The following is a 17,611-nucleotide window of genomic DNA, read 5'->3' as shown; positions in this document are numbered from 1 at the left end:
ATTTTGTATACATATTGGGTAGGTCTGAGAATAGAACAACATCTATTTTTCATACCCCTAAGTGATAAGGGTTGCACACACTAAAAAAAAAATATTTTATTTTTGGACGAAATTGTTTGTTTTATTTTTTTTATAATGTGGCATTAAAAATACATACAACTAGAAAAAAATATTCGGCAAAACAACGTTTGCTGGGTCAGCTAGTATATTATAAAACCCTAACTGGTGAAATCTTTTGTAACAGTGGTGGTACTCATCACTGATACATAGGCACTCCGCTGAGCTCAATCTTCTGCTCTCCTTCTCCATTCCCCGTCCGCTGCTTTACGAATATCATCACCTCACCTAGGTACAGTTACTCCTAGAAGACCAACAGTAGAATCCAATATCACCCAATAACCGAAGAATCATTTAAGACTGAAACTGTAGACAACAAAGTTTTCTCACTCAATAAAATACGCCTAAAATATCAGTTCCCGCTAACTGATATTCTTAGTGTCATGTTTGCCGACATTCGGGAGTTCGGGCCACATTAAATGGAGGCGTTTAATTAAATATGCTTAATTAACAAAATAGGTGAGACCCGTTTTTTGAGTTCACGCACTTGATTAAAAGAACGCAGGTTTTAAAGATTTGATCCTTTTTTCTCATAGCAGGTAAGATTTCTTAAACACTTTAAAAAAACATAAACACAGTTTATTTACTTTTACGTAAGTTAAAGTTATTACAGAATATATGAAGGTTACATTTTTGTTCTAAAAAAGACAGTACTTTTTTGTGCAGATCTGATTACTACTACTACAAATGAGATCAATTGACACATTTTTTTTATATTGAAGTATCAATAAATCCAAACATTTTAGATCGCAAATAACTGCCAATAGCCGAAAAACGTCATAACTTTACACGCAAGCAAAATAACAACACACAAACAAAACAAAAACTAAACGCATTACATCAAACAAGACTTTTAGAAGTAAAACAGTTGATTATTTCCCCGAGAACCACTTTGCATGTAAAATATGTGGCAATGCAGTTTTAATTGTATTTTCATATTAAGTACTCGCTGTACCGGAATTTTATTACACCACTTTGAAAGATGCAAAGACTAAGTCTTTGTCACGTAAATATGAAGTCAGCACAATATTCAGGTGTGTTTTGTTTTTATCGTTTTCATGTAAATTGTAGAGACGAATGGATACTTCAGAATGTCATCGAACGTAAAAATATCTGTGTTAAGTCGTAATATTAATGCTCTTACAAATATTTTATGGGAACTATGTCAGCTAAATAAAACGTTTGTGGGAAGTTATTTCGATTTTCTTTTTAATGAATTTCGTAATCCTACAATGACATGTCAAATATTTTCCTTGTCATAGTTTTTTATTAATCTGCACTTTTGTACACAAAAAACCAAATACAGTAAGTTATAAATATCGATAATATATGTTGTTTTAGACTTGGGACAAACATTAGCACAAATATATATCAATTGTCAATGAACGACGAGCTGTGCCTTTGTGTATTTCACAATTCAGCTGTCTGTATTACAAAAATAAAGCAAAATCATTGTTAAAACAAAAGAATACTCTAATAAACGCAACGTGTTACCTCCCCAGTGCGTCCATCCAATGTTTCTAAATATCATTTTCTCTTCATCACCTCTCCGCCGCTGTGCTTAGCACAATTTATTGCTCTTCATAAAAGCTGACATTTTCCGGAGTGTGGAGACACCTCCGTTCAGAAATGCTAATATCTTAATGAGATTACAGAATATTTGAATGTTCCTTAGTAAGTGCTGCGACGGTCTTTTGTATCTATTGTAGGAAGGATAGGTAGGAAAGCTGCCCTGTTTTTTCACATTTTCCATTGTACCTATCTTCTCTCCTATTAGTCGCAGCGTGATGGTTTAGCCTAAAGCCTTCCTCGATGAATGGTCTATTCAACACAAAAAGATTTTTTCAATTTGGACCAGTAGTTCCTGAGATTAGCGCGTTCAAACAAACAAACAAACAAACAAACTCTTCAGCTTTATGTATTAGTATAGAGTATAGATATAGATTATAGGATTTTTTATGCAGTAATAAAACTATTTGATAAACTATTTGGAGAGACAAAAGAATGTTCAAAATAGTGATCAAAGTTTGTTAGAGGCTTCATGTATTAAAGATCGCTCAAAGCAATGGGACTGCCCATTTGGGTACCATTTAACTACCACTTCCTGGGACGTTCTCATTTGAATTTCACTTTTTCTACTCTGGAAAAAACAGGGAGATACACGGACTCTTACCAGCTAAAACCACAGGAGGTAAAATTTTCACCAAGTCCCAAAGACCACAGGATCATTAAGCAAACTAAAGACACATATTATTAATGTATCTCTTTAAAATCATAAAGGCGGGAATACAAGTCCAACATGCAGAGACTTTACTATAAATTTTAATTTAAATGTGATGGTAAATTGATCAGGGATGCACTAAAGAAGACCAGACATGGACGACCCATTCACAGCTATAAATACATATATTGTTAATTGTGGAAATAGAACTAATTTGTTTTATTATTAAAATTATGTTAAACGAAAGCGTTCGTAAAGTAGAGTCGTCGTCTTTTGGGAAATTAAGCATATTTGAACCTAAGTATGGATTTATCTCAAACTATCTTATCTCAAACCAGCCTACACTTTTTACACCTCCAAAAAAATTACACAACATTTTCCTACGTGTTGTAACTACTATTTCAATTTACAATACCGTACACTCGTATTTGCAAACCTTGTTAAATTAATTTACATTTAATGGAGTGACGTCATTTGACACGAAATGTACTGAAATGTATAGTATAAATAAATGTATAAACAGATACATTTATTGATAGGTAATGTATTACAAGGTCAATGTACAGTCAAATTCTTCGTAATCTTTAATTATTTATTGAAGTATGCTTTTTAAACAGAGGTTTGGGTTCTGTCGGTTGTCAAAAACCAAATGAATGATTTGTCACTCTCATTTTATTTGATTAATTGGACCAAAATCTTAATGAAATGAAAGAAAATCAAAACATTTGTTTCCAAAAGGGTTGTTTAACGTTTTAACTCTTAAAACAATTATTTTTCCTGAAAAGTCCTGTGAGAAAAGTCTCAAAAATATACATAGTTTAGTAGATTCTGGATTAAAAAACACCTACATTATTAATTACAGAAAAAAAATACAATTCGTATACTTCTCTTCTCTTCATCGACTTGACTTTTGTAATTATACATAGTCCGTCTTGTATCTACTTTTTCGTATAAATAGTATTAAATAAATATCCATCTAGGCTACAAAACATTGCTAAGATTATTGGAAAAAACTTTTAGGAATTACCTTCTTAGAATAATTATAAAACTCATCAATTATAACGAAATACTTCTATACAATCCAATCGAGAATATTCCGAAACGTTTTCCCTATCCCAAATTAGAGGCGACTCGAAATTAGGAAACCCGGATCAAATTAAACTAAACATTAATTAGAAAACCATTAATTAGAGCCAACACGACCGACCGCTGTAATTGAATAATCGGAAAAAGTCGAACAGAGCTGCGAGGCCGAACTATACTTGTCTCGTAATAAGTAATGAGGAGGCAAGTTGTGGAGGTACGAAGGAAAAATTCTTTCTACAAGGTACATGAAAAGTCGTAGTGCCCTTGCGGCTTTGCAGTTTGATATAGGTAAATGTATGTTTTAATAATATTGTGTAAAAGATTAATTTGTAAAAAGAAATTGAACTTTCTTGTTTCAAAGTGGTTTCTTAGGTTTACGCGAATGTTAGACATTGAAATGAAACTACTTTTACGGATTTTATCGCGGTTTAATTTTAGATTTTAGTTGGTTGATGGTTACGGGCAGACTGAGATGGCGTTCGTCTTGACAGAAGATGTTGCTCGTTCTACCTTCATATTTTAATTAACTATTTGTGGTCCGACCTACGCAGTATGAGCTCACTTCGCAAAGGTTTCGAAACGTCGGGAACTAAAATCTAAAATTAAACCGCGATAAAATCCGTAAAAGTAGTTTCATTTCAATTTCTTGTTTCAAATTAAACTTTCAATTACATGTTTTCGACGAACATTTCGATCGATTGCGTTCTTTTAGAAAGAGCTACTTATTTCGTAAACATATACCTAACAGACGTTTTTAGAAAGGCATACAAGGATAAGACTAATACTGTTAGTTACGCTTTTCAATACAGCTACGCTACAATAGGGATGATGACAATTTTTTTTGCAGTGTCAGTTTCTTGTAGTTTTTAACATAACATTTAAACATAAATTGACCAAATTACAGTGAAACAACTTACTCGTAACGTCACGATTGAGTATAAATTTTACTCTATCGTTACGTCACAAGCTAAACGTCGCTAGCGTCCTAAACTTTAAAGCTGTTAATCTTTGTCAATTCTAGTTATTCTGAAAAAGGAAAAAATACGTGTCTCGTACTTTTCAATCATCTAACTGAGGGACTAATGAGATTTTTTCTTTTTATACCCAGTCATGATCCCTATTTTCGTAGCTCTTGATGCAGACGTAAAATATAGTCGGCGACGATAGAACTAATCTCCCCACCCCGCCCCGCTCGCGTTCACAACTAATTGTAATTGTTACTAGTTCTATTTTTGTACCGCCAGACAGTTCCTGCCATTTCTCTTGTGCTGTCGAGAATTTGTTACTAGGCAATTCGAATCCCTCTGCGTATCTTATAGCGAAAGCCGAATTTAGTATATATCACTTTGTTACTTGTTTTTAAAAGTGAAGCTTCTCAAGCCATTCTAACAATCATGAACGTCAACGTAAAGAATGCTCAAATGTATTGAGTTGACAGTTCTAAGTCACGTGACTAACTGATTTTGAAAATGTCACTTTGCTAGAAAGGCAGTTTTGACCACGTCATATTCTGTGCAGTATCTGTAGTCGATCGATGCATCACTGTGCCAATGAACAATATGCTCAACTTGCCGCATGTTCAAGTCCTGCATAGAACAAGCATGGTAATATACGATCCATTAATCAGGTACAAACTATAAGTCATTTGAATGTCAGAAAACCTTTCGAGACACAAGCTTTGCACGTAATATGTCATTTGCCAGATTTACTTATTTCAAAAGTCGGTTCCATCATCTGTGAAAAACACGTTTATATAGTTACCGTATTCATCATCCCCTTCTTGTCCTTATCCTAATCCTATATTCTCATGAAAATCCCATACTTTGCACCTATTTGCATAATTTCACCGTAAAATAAACAAATATTTGTACAATCATTACACCTACATCATTAGTTACCATAAGTTTCCCATGCAGCCCTCAGTAGACCACATTTATCACACACAGGGCAGACACAAGGGATATTTGTTTGTCCCTTCGCGGAGATTAATGAGTATGTGGTACTATTTTAAACAATAAGATCATTTTAGTATGTGTTGTGGTGGTCTCGCGGTTAAGACTGGCTTTGGGTAAGATTTCATTTGCGAATCTATTTATTATCTTCTTCTAATATATAAAATTCCCGTGTCACGATGTTAGTTAACGTACTCGATAATCGACTAACATCTATTTTTCATACCCCTAAGTGATAAGGGCAACCCTTACTCACACTAGAAAAAAATATTTAATTTTAATTAAATTAAACAAAACGTTTGCTGGGTCAGCTAGTACTACATATATATACATAGATTTTAAATGTGGCTTAGTTAAAGTTAGTGCCAAAAATAAAAAATAGTGTAAAAATTGAACTTGAGACGTCTGTCCGAATGACCGCCTGTTCATCTGTCACAAAGCTACAGGCATCTTATCAAAGTTAATTTATAGAAAGAAGGAATTGTATCAGATAATGCGTTTATTTTGCTACTACCTATAAATCGAAATCGAAGTTCAGCAACAGTTTAGTGCAGTCATAAAGATGGTTGATCCTTTGTACAAAATCTACTTTGTTGCGAGTCTAATTACGTCTAAACCGGTGTTTAGTTAACTATCGATATCGCTGTCAATCGGCAAAAAAATATGACCTCAAAGTCCTGCAACATTCAGTTAATTTCTATTCCATAAAATTAAGTCAATTTTCCTCGTCCCAAGAAATCACTTAACAGATCTTTTGTCTGTTAATTTATACTGAGTGATCTTTAATTAGGTATTTGAATTGATTTATCGAATTAATTGGGTTGTCTTTGAAAAAGATTACCATTTTTTTCAGCACTTTGCAAGATGTACTTATTACTGCCATAAAACTTATCACAACCTCCTATTGTAAAAAATAATATATAATAAGAGTTTAAGGGTTTCAGTCAGTTTACTTACTCTAGAAGGAAAGATAGCAGTCAAAAACATAACTGCAACAGTCTTGCTTCAAGAGGACTATGCCACGTGAGATACGCAGTGCAGAGAAAATAATAAAAAAAATGCTGGTGCCAAAGAATTTTCCCTGTTTTTGTGAAAAAAATCACATTTAGGTATAACAAAAAAGAAACACACCACATTCACACACACATAGGGTTAGGTTAATGCGCTGCCGCGGGTGTGTAAGTCCCGTAATTTGATAATGAGTCGCAAACACATGCCTCTAGCTTGCAGAAAGCATGAAATACAGAGCCATGGAGTTACGGATGAAAAAGTAATTAAATTATGATACCTGAGGTGTATTTTTTGGAATTACCAAAAATAAAACATTCTGAAAGACATTGTCGCGACAATCTAGCTGTTGCCCGCTTGCCTAAAATGCTCCCACGGGAACATTAAATCGGGATATAAATAATAATATGCGTTAATCCTGGTTAAAAACTATTCGTGTATCAAGTTTCGTTTAAATCCGTCCAGAGGTTTTTGCGTGATAGAGGATCAGACATCCATACACACAAACTTTCGCATTTATAATAGTGGTAGGATTTTACCTCCAAGAGTTAGATAAAATAATACTTCATCAAAAACATACTAACATTAACCTGGTGAAGCAGTTATATTCAGATGGCAAATCTTTTCAAAAACACCATATTTTATCACGAAAATTTATAAGAACAAAAACACTGAAAATATTTTCAAAGCCAGTAATAGAACCATCAACTTCATCACCTACTTTTATTTCGTCCAAATTCTCAATTTAAAACTGACATTTAAACGTCACAATTTCGTAGTGACGTAACTGATCCGGTTCCGTCTGCAGCACGTCTATCAGTGCGTCAATTACTGTGACTTGACGACTTGACACGAGGATTGACGTCGCGTCCAGTGTAATTTCGACAGGGGAAACAAGGTATGACGCTGTTATGGAAATATTATGTAATTGAAAGTTGATGTGATAATGCAATATCGGTGTTCATGTCATATTTAAAGAATTTTGTGGATGTTGACTTTTATACCAATAGGGATTGAAGAAAACTGGTAGCCGACCCCAACATAGTTGGAAAAAGGCTAGGCCAATGATGATATTGAAGAATACTGTCAAAATTTAACTAATTGTAGCTACCTTGATCCATCCATGTCTGTTAATATATTATATAGAGCAAGAGTGGATGGCAGCCGCTACATGCACCATCGCATTGTATATATATATAAAATTCTCAAAAAGGCCTCTTTTTGGACATATTCCAGTACAAAGGTGTATTCCAGCGCAAAAGGAAAGGGTTTCTTTCCTAGAAGTGACGACGTCAATTAAAAGATACGAATAATGAGTGTTAGGTACACATATTGTTGACATCTTAAATTGCTCCTTTTTTCCAGTTACTCCATTGGATACCAGAAAAGAACAAAGCCATTTACTTCATGTTTTCCGAAAATAGAGGGGCAAAAAATCTTATTAACATGAGAAAATACAATACCTACTTAAAATAATCCAGTTACATTTTCACCGAACAAGTAATCAGCAACGAAGATTAAAAAAGAAAATTATATTCGAACCATTTTCCTCAAAACTTTTATTTGAGGTTTTGCTCCCTTAGTAGGTGCCAAGGAACACCGGGGCAAATTACTTCAATCCATTTATGTAGCCGGGGACCGCAGAACAAGCGGTTTAGACAGGCCCCAGACTTTGCTAAACGAAGCCTTTAAGGGTATAACTTATGCGTTTACACTTACATAGGCACACACTTACATAAGCATTGGCCACTTAGTGTATTTTAAAATGAAAGTAATTTTCATAAAATTATGAAGAGCTTAGTCACTGTAATTGGTTTCAATAACATTTAAGCAATTTTGTTTCTTTAAAATTCTGTTATACATACCCGTAAGAAGCTTGATGTCGTAAAATAATAATGGTAAATGATTGTATATTCAGAAAAACTTAAATCATCTATCAGTTCCTTCCCCTTAACATTAGACGCAAAGTTTAGCATCTTGGTACTACAAATAAGCTGTATTTGCCTCTAAAACCACTCAACAGTATTAGCCTTAGAGGCAAAAAGAGGGGTGCAATGTTAGTTTGATCGTTTGAAAACTACACACTTCCTTTGTGCTATTGAATTTTCTTTAGATACCCAACCTTCTCAATAATTGATATGGTGAAACATATCAATTTAAAAGCCCTCTGTATAACATTTTAAAAGGCCTCTACAAAAAAACCATCGAAATCCATTCACTTGTTTCAGTGTATCTGTTATAAACTAAAAGGTCATCAACGAGTATAGAAAATTAAAGCACAATGTCAGAGTTTTAGGTGCCTGTGGGTGTCCGACATGTTACGCAGTTAATTGAAAGTTCTTCAATTATGACCATAGAATACCTTCGAAATTAGAATTAGTGAATCCTTTAGGTAAGAATAATAGTTACCGCCTACTAAATTGTGAAGCAATCTACTAAACTTGCAAAACCAGTCAATCTACTGCTTGTGTTATTAAAATCGCTGTAATACCTGTGGATCGAGTCCCACATTTCAGGGCCGGCCCCTGTACCATAAGCTCTTGAAATAAAACTGTCTCTACTACGAAAGAGGGACGCCGCTGTGCATCGTAGAGCGCCATCTCACTCCAGCTACAGGAATTGCCTGAACGCCGAGTTCGTGGTACAGGGTCGGGTCCAGACGAGATATGCGTTCCACATAACTGGCATTGTTACTTGCATTACTTAAACAGTATACCTCAACAACACATTTACAGTCAGAGCAAATCAAATGTCAAACGAAAATCAACCTTTTGGCTATGGTGTTAAGGTCCGATTGATGTTATACTGATGGGATCACTTTTCGGTAAACTGAAAGTTGATAGACTATAAAATTGAAAGGATTTTTCGGACGAAATCTTGTTTACACCTGAACCTTTCGGCGTTTTTGTCCTGAAAAGGTTTGTTGGTTTCTTCAATGTTCAGAATGGTATTTTCGTTAAAATACACAACTTACAAGTTTCATACGCAGGTTAAAAGTCGAAGTTTTCCAACATGTTTAACTTTTTAGCTGCATTAGATAAACGTGTCCGAGTTGATGGGGTGTGAACGTAAGTATTAATGTAAGCCAAGCCCTTGTATTTTACAAAAACATTACAAAAAAACGTAGTGTCGTTAATTTCTTTAAAAAATACTCATATTCTCAACCTAGTTCCAAAAAACAAAAGATCGTCGACAAAACTTCATCCATTCCAAAAGATCTCAAATGGAGCCATCAAAATAGTTGTCATTACGAAGTTTCGGAACGAGCCACCGGGAGGGAGTCACGCTTGTAATCCCGAATAGCTCGGATTGTTACTAAGTGAGGTAAGCGGAAGTGACGTCAGGGATAGCACCGCTATATCACTAATTTCTGGTCCTTAGGGCAAGTTCCTGTTAATTATGCTTTTATGTTTTTCCTTTTTGTTTTAGGCTGGGTACACATGGAGGCTTTAGGAGTTTAAGTCAAAAGCTTGAGCCTGACATTAACTTTGAAGTTCATTTTTAGATTCAGTTTGATAAAGGGCAGATAGACTATAAGACGGACGAACAGTAAAGCCCCGGTTACGGAACCACAAAAACAAACGAAATGTGGATGAAAGGGTTACGGCTTATGAGCTATCTAAAACTCCATGGCCTGCATGGAGATATAGATTTTTTCACGTGACTTGTCGAAAAGCAATGTCTTTCCCGTACTTAAGTCTTCTATGTGTGACTGTACTTAATGTAACTGACATTAACTTTTACATATACCGACGATCAAGTAGTGTACATCCACGTGCTTTATGTAGGCATACTCGAAAGTATGCCTACAAAATATCTTGTATCGCTGGCCTCAGAGTTAAGTTGGAGTGATAAGTCAAGAAGTTGTTTATGTGTTTCTTGAAATAAGGTCATTTTGAGGAATCCTCTTAGGGATGTGAAATACTGCCGTTGATTAAGAGTAGGTATACGAAATGTGGAACTTTTTAAAACTCAAATGATAAGTAAAATGTGCTTAAGTCAATACTATAACACCAAAAACATTAAATGTAAAAAAAATGCCAAGTCTCTCGATGCAGTCTTTCCATCGTAAAAAGTTTTGAGATCTCATAGAAGCCAAGTCCTATTCAAAATATTTTGTAGTTATAAATCAACATTTAGTAATTGTATCAATAGTTTTCTTTATATTATAATTATAGTGACTTGGCAATGAGCACAAGAAGAAACAAATAAAACGGCATATTTGTAGGAGTTGAAAGTTACACACACCGCATGCGTAAACATTAATATCACAAAATTAATTTTCTTTTGGTTTATCCGTGTCGTCCCAACCGAATTTCGGCAACGGCAGTCAGTCTTAGTGTACTCTCGATTCATTTACTTTCATAAAGCGATGGCCCGTAAGGTATTCTTAATTATTGTATTGGAGCATGTAGTCGTAGTGACCATCATGATTCACACATAACAAATAATCTGATCACTGGTCTCGTCAGTAACATTTGCACATAATTCCAGGCATCAAGCAGCTTTTAATTTGTGCTCATTGCCAAGTCACTATAATTATATATATAAAGAAAACTATTGATACAATTACTAAATGTTGATTTATAACTACAAAATATTTTGAATAGGACTTGGCTTCTATGAGATCTCAAAACTTTTTACGATGGAAAGACTGCATCGAGAGACTTGGCATTTTTTTACATTTAATGTTTTGGTGTTATCTCATTTATTTTTTGTAAGTGTATTTTCTTTCTTTTTTTTTTAGGTGTCATAATTTCTAGACTTCAGCTACTGCTTTGCTTAGAACCCATTCTCTATCTCTATCTCTTTTGTTTCTTCTCTGAGACTTCGTTACTTCTAATGTAAACAAGCTTAAACTTATATATATAATGCATATATATATCTACTAACTTACAAACTATAGCTAAACTAAACTAAATAACACGTAAAGTTCTCCGAATATCAATTATCACTACAAATATTTTTTAGTTTCGAAATGGTTTTTCATAGACAGGTGGCGCTATCAAATGAAAATTATCGAATTATTCTGAAGTACTACTTGGACTGCGCTTTGTAACGAAACCATAGCGCGATTCAGACACGTACAACGCCATCTATCGAACGCGCATACAATATTTATCGCAATACAATGGAGTTTTAGCTTTATTAATTTAATGAATTATGAATTTTATGTATTAATTTGTATTAATGATAGTCTGTGTATTACATTTATATTATTCTTTTCTATTCTATGTATGTATTCATCCAATTGAATAGGTACTTAACAACGAACAAAGTTAACAATGCAGTCAAAATCCATACATAATGTTCTTGCCAAACCGCAAATATAAAATTGCTTTCTATGGCATATTATTTTTTAATGTTTTTATAATTTTTCCTTTATATGTGGCTAAGGACCTATCTTGGTGCAAAATTTGAAGTTTCTAAGTCTGCTAGAAGTACCTTAGATTTTTGATGATCTGTCCAGTGAGTCAGTGAGTCAGTGAGTCAGTGAGTGACAAAATGGTGTAACTTTGATCGACCGTAACTCCTAAACCATTAATTCAATTGGCATGTAATTTCGAACTTAAGCTTGTTCTAATGCCTACTATTATTCCCCGAAAAGCTAAACTCCTAGCTTTGTCCACGTCGAAGATACAGGGGGGGCGAAACAGCCGCGAATCGCTTCGAGAAAAGATGGTACGGCCGTGCCCGTTTTGCTCGAGACTTGGCAGGGGCACTGCCGTGCCCTCAGATTTCGTCGGTTACGTGGTGACTTCTGTTATTGGAACTGTTGTGAGCTAACCCCCTGCACAGTCAACTGTAAAAAGAATCGAAGAAATTATTCTTCGAAATAGTATTACAAACAGTTCCCAGGAACAGAATAAGCATTTTCGATTTAAAATATCAATTTGATTCTCAAATGTGTCGCCGGCACTCGAAGCCATAATGTTGCTAGAATTAGCACAAAATAGGTACTCAATGTATGGCTTTGCTCATCATCCCCCTAGGTAACGTCAAATACACGATACAATAGAATCCTTTGACAATATCCACATGCTAGGTCCAACAATTAGTAAAATCCAAATACCTTTCACAACTAAAAGAAAGAGATAGACCTAAGCAGGAGCATCACTCTATCCCTCTCTAAAACAAAACAATGACTTTAAAGAGGTTATAATATACAATCAGGTTACAATTCCGTACAACACTGGATCCGTTTAATTTAACGTTACCCCCAAGTTAACTGTACATAATTAACACAGTACCTTTGGAATGAACAGGGTAATTATTTATTAACATTTCCGGATTTAGGTACCTGTGGTTGGTACCGGGTTTTGAGTGATTCAATTTTCTGCTTTTTATAATTAGGCATGTAACTACGTTGGGTACTTTTCAAATCTCGGCTTTGGTTTATTCATATTGAATTCTTTATTCTTTTGTTTGAAAATGAGCGTTGATTTTGTAGCCATAGCAAACAATACAAGTTTTTGAAAGAAACGTTTGTTAAAAACATTTATGCTCCAGGCATATACTACATCGAGTTTACGAGAACTTCCTTTTCTATTTTTTTTCTGCTCTCGATCAAACACAACTGGACGTACATCGGTATCCATAATATCATCTGAACCAATCCAACAACCATTATCAAGACCTCATTCGTGACTTATTGGCATCTAGTCTCACTTTACCGTAATTTGTCTGTAATAACTACCCTAAACTTATGGATCATTAAAACACACCACACACCTTTGACTAACCTGGGTAAAACTGGGTGATTAGACGAATTTTCAAACTTTTTGGACAATTTACGAGACAGAATAAAATCATGATAAGAAAAATCTCAAGCATCCCCCAAAAATACACTTCTGTTCACCCCATTTTACGGTTCACGGTCCAAAAAAAAAAAAAAGTACACTTACAAATAAAAAGCCACAAATCTAATAAAACAATATATTTACATTAACAAAGCACATCACGGATCATTATGGAAGAGGATAGGCTGGATGTACTTCAAGTTGTAAAACGTGAATACTGTTACGTTACCGATGAAATGTATCACTGGAACAAAAGGAAACAATTATAACCATCTTATATTTGTAGAACAAGTATAAGAGAACTGACCATGACAAAAGCAGTACGAATGAAAGTGTGTAAGAGAGAAGCCGCTCTACAACGTGTTATATGCCTTCTCGCTTCTACAAATGCAGTCTTATTTTGAAAGGTGGTGGTAAGAGATGAGATCAGTTTAATCCTCGTATTAATTACGTCAAATATCATCAACACGTCCCGGCCTTTTCCCAACTGTGTTGGGGTCGGCATCCAGTCTAACTGAATGCAGCTAAGTACCAGTGTAGTACAAAATGAATAAGTACAACCTAATCTAGACATTAGATCTATTTTAAGTACAAAAATAAATTATAGATGAATACATTCATGATACCGTTTAAAAGTTACCACCTCGTGTGAACAAACCAACAAATTCGGAAGATCATACATTTAAAAAAAAATAACTGCCACAATAATAGAAACATCACTCATTACCCACGTAATAATTCAACGTATCATCATTACAAAACCCGAGACACCACAAAAGTAACCCTATTTTCAAACCATTAAGTTCGCTATTTGTAATTCACCAGTGCCATGTCCAGTGTACTTTTGGAAATGCCTGTCCTGTCCTGTCACGCCTAGCTGAATAGCATTCCCGTTCCCCAGCCTAACATTTTAGTAAAATTAAAATGGCTAATGCAGTATTCACGAGCGCTGGCCGGAAAGCGTTAGTTGAATAATTTTTGACGTTTTTATATTCACGACAACTTTGGAAGTGGAACGTGGCGGAGGCTGGTTTGCAAATTAATTAATTAAATTTATTATTTTTGGGTATGTTTGTGATATAAACTAGGAATATGGAAACAGTAAAATTTGTACCAAGCGTAATAATCTGGTGACACTTGGCTTATAAGGGCGACGGGAGGAAGATAATATTTTGAAGAAAAATACCTACAACCAAACTTGATGAAATTCATGGGACCTAAATGGCAGATATTTCACTTTTAATGACAAAGAAATCAACAGGATCTATAACTCTTAGGATATCAATAACCTGGAAGAAACAAACTTAAAAGAAATACATTGAGAATTGAGGATTCTCCTTTTGGATGTGGGTTGAAAAGAGGGAGGTTTTAGCCTAACAGTAAGACATTCTGGACTAGTAATAATAATATATCTATTAATTATTAATGCGCTACAAACTCTATCACATTGTTTGTTTATTTAATTGCTAAATAAAATAACTCAACCGATTATAATAAAATAAACTACGAAATAATTTGAACTTCAAGAAAGGACTCGGTCTACATTTCAGGAAAATATAGAAATTCTACGAAATAATTTCAGCCTTTGCATATCAGTATTGTTTCGGTCAATATGTGTTGACTAAATAAGGCTATTACTATGCAGACGGGTTCCCTGACATCTGTTCAGATGCATGACGTATACCTACATACAGCATTGCGGTGCCTCAAACACGGTATGTAGGTAGGCAGGACATTGTTCAATACTATACTTAGTTCTAACTGAGCAGGAATTTGTACGCGTGTAAGTTTTGTGTCTTACGTATGTACAAAGTAGCTGACATAGCAAACGTTGTTTGTATGTATTTTTAATGCCACATTATTAAAAAAAAACCAATCAATTTCGTCCAAAAAATAAAATATATTTTTTAGTGTGAGCAACCCACTGTATAACCCACCCCGGATATGAAAATTAGATGTTCTATTCTCAGACCTACCCAATATGTATACAAAATTTCATAAAAATCGGTCGAACCATTTCGGAGGAGTACGGTAACTAACATCGTGACACGGGAATTTTATATATTAGATAACAAACGTCCTACTGCTGGTTGTAATAAAAAACACCACGTTCTCCTGCTGGGCACAGATATCTTCCCATATAAGGATGGGTTGGGCATCAGTTTTTTCTTAATCCAGTTTTGATATCTATCTACGGCATATAAGACTGTTACCTGATCCTAACATGGTGACAATACCCACGACGCAAGCTGTGCTCAGAAGAAACTGCCTGCTTTCCGGTAGAATAATCTTGTATGTATCTGTAAGAATTAGATTATGAATTATAACCTCTTATTTTTTTTTAAGGGAATCAGCTCCACCTGGAGATTTTTTTCAGGTGTCGCGGGGATTTCACAAAACCTTCAAACCATTACTTAAAGACCCAGTCACAGAACTCAGTGCATACTAGGATATTCGTGCAGTCAGCCATTCCATGTATATCTAGCGATTAGATAGGACTTACAACTAGAATAGAAAATATTGACAATCATTTTACTCGAAAACACCTTCACCTTTTACCTGATAAATGATGGATCATTTTATAGAAAAACAGATGAAAAGTTAGTTTTTAAATTCTTATAACTTGCCTCTTTCCAAAACCAGTAGAGCGAAGTGTATCTTCATCACCGACAGCACAAATATGTAAACGCAGAGAAACGTAGAGTTGATGATATAAATCTGAAAATAAATGCAATTTTATGATTTTTCGGATTCGGATGTGCAGATAAAGAGTTATCAAAAAGGTGTTACTACAAGTAAGTAATAAACGCTTTATCAATGCAGCGGATCACTAAACATTTTCGCGAGGGAGTGAACCTGAAAAATGCCATATCTTTTATTTCATTAGAACACTCATAGCTAACAAAGCGCTATGCAATTTTACGGGCGAAGGGGCTTCTACCCACCAGAGCCACGGAGCAGTCTACATAAATATCAAAGTCTTACCCACAGCAGCCTTCTTTTCTCTAATATAATCGAAGTTAACAACATCGCGCCACTTAAGGACAGAGAGATCAGACCTCCAAACGACATTACACTTATCACTGAAAAACAAATACAAAGTCAATAAACACACAAAGGTTAAAAACGGAACCCTACTCTACAGCTATTGTCCGTCAATCACTGTGTCCGTCCGTCACCAGACTGTATGTCATGAACCGTAATAGCTAGACAGCGGAAATTTTCACCGATTATATAATTTTGGTATCATAGAATCTACATATGTAGATGATACCAAAAAAGATCTCAAAATAAAAGTCGAGTTCGTCTCGCGATCCCGCCGCGTCAGCTCATGATTAAGGACTCCGGTTGAGTCCGAAACTAGTCGGGCTACCCCGATAAATACGCGTGAGTAAACCGTTACATCATTTAATAATAAAAATCGAGCTTAAACAACGATTCTAGAGTGATATATATGTTGGAGAGTGGCAAACCCAGGTGTACAACTTAAAAACACTATTCTCAGTTCAAGTTAATTGAAAAAGCATCCTAAAAATTATATAATAATCACTTACGCTTCGAATCCTCAGTAGCATACAACATATCGTATTCAGTGACGTGAAAAGCGACAAACGTGAGGAGGACGATCCCAGTGACAATTTCAAGGCCACCGATAAGTACCACAATAGGCAACAACCTCCTCACAAGGCTTCGTTTCACAGTAATAGGCCATGCCTTCCCACCAGGCTCCCCACAACCCTGGAGGGACTCTTCCGTATTCCCGTCTCTTGCATTTTGCTCCTGTAAATAATAAGTATACAAATTCTGATCCAGATGCTTGGCAAAATCAAATCCCGGTGAATTTAGCATTTTCTTAGCATTAATTTATTGTTTTGGTTGTAATTTTGACGTTTCAGTGTTTTTTGGCATGGTACAGTTTCAGAGAAAAGTTTTTGTTTAGAGAGAAAAAAGTTTTTATGTGTCGTTGGAGCTTTTCAGTAAAAAGTATGGTAACCTAGACAGACCCCTTTTTTAGGTTGGGAAATTATCAAATGTCTCCTTCCGCTTTGGCTTGAGCGGTATAGCTGAGTGTTAGACTTCTATTGACTAAAACCCATGCATGTGCCTTCCTTTTCAATTTGAGTACACTTTCGGTCAATCTCGGTCTGGCAGACATCAGCCTTAATGGGCTCCACAGAGCTTGCTAACTTCTTTTCTCTGAAGAGCAACCTACCACTCACCACCCGCAATACTTATATAGACCCCTACGAATAAGACAAGGTAAATTTAAATCTAATTTCCCGCTAAGCACGAAAACAAACAAACAGTTTCCCCAAAAGAAAACTTACATCAATTACAATTACAAAATCCCCTCGAATAAGCACTCTCAAAGATCCGAAGAATATACGCGATCCTAATCGAATCTATTATACTAAGCCCGAAAAACG

General features: G+C 35.1%; 1 protein-coding gene across 1 annotated transcript; it reads right to left on the bottom strand.

Moving 5' to 3' along the window:
- Nucleotides 1–13,306: 13,306 nt before the first annotated feature.
- Nucleotides 13,307–17,404, bottom strand: LOC113502937. Its single transcript, XM_026884697.1, has 5 exons — nt 16,739–17,404; nt 16,170–16,267; nt 15,812–15,902; nt 15,398–15,484; nt 13,307–13,428 (listed from the first exon to the last, which is right to left on the bottom strand). The coding sequence occupies exons 1-5, from the start codon at nt 17,031–17,033 to the stop codon at nt 13,343–13,345; spliced, it is 657 nt and encodes a 218-aa protein (XP_026740498.1). The 5' UTR covers nt 17,034–17,404; the 3' UTR covers nt 13,307–13,342.
- Between the last annotated feature and the right edge of the window lie 207 nt (nt 17,405–17,611).

This window comes from Trichoplusia ni, chromosome 18 (genome assembly GCF_003590095.1).
Source record: "Trichoplusia ni isolate ovarian cell line Hi5 chromosome 18, tn1, whole genome shotgun sequence".
Lineage (NCBI taxonomy): Eukaryota > Metazoa > Arthropoda > Insecta > Lepidoptera > Noctuidae > Trichoplusia > Trichoplusia ni.
The sequence above is the reverse complement of the archived record's forward strand: the minus strand, read 5'-3'. Positions and strand labels throughout refer to the sequence as shown.

Bases quoted from the DNA above. Each gene is read 5' to 3' on its own strand.
- LOC113502937 (XM_026884697.1), bottom strand. From the start codon at position 17,033: ATGCTAAATTCACCGGGATTTGATTTTGCCAAGCATCTGGATCAGAAT. The intron at 16,268-16,738 runs GTAAGTGATTAT...TTTGTTTTTCAG, and splicing joins TGCTACTGAGGATTCGAAGC to TGATAAGTGTAATGTCGTTT. The intron at 15,485-15,811 runs GCAAGTTATAAG...TAATTCTTACAG, and splicing joins TCTACTGGTTTTGGAAAGAG to ATACATACAAGATTATTCTA.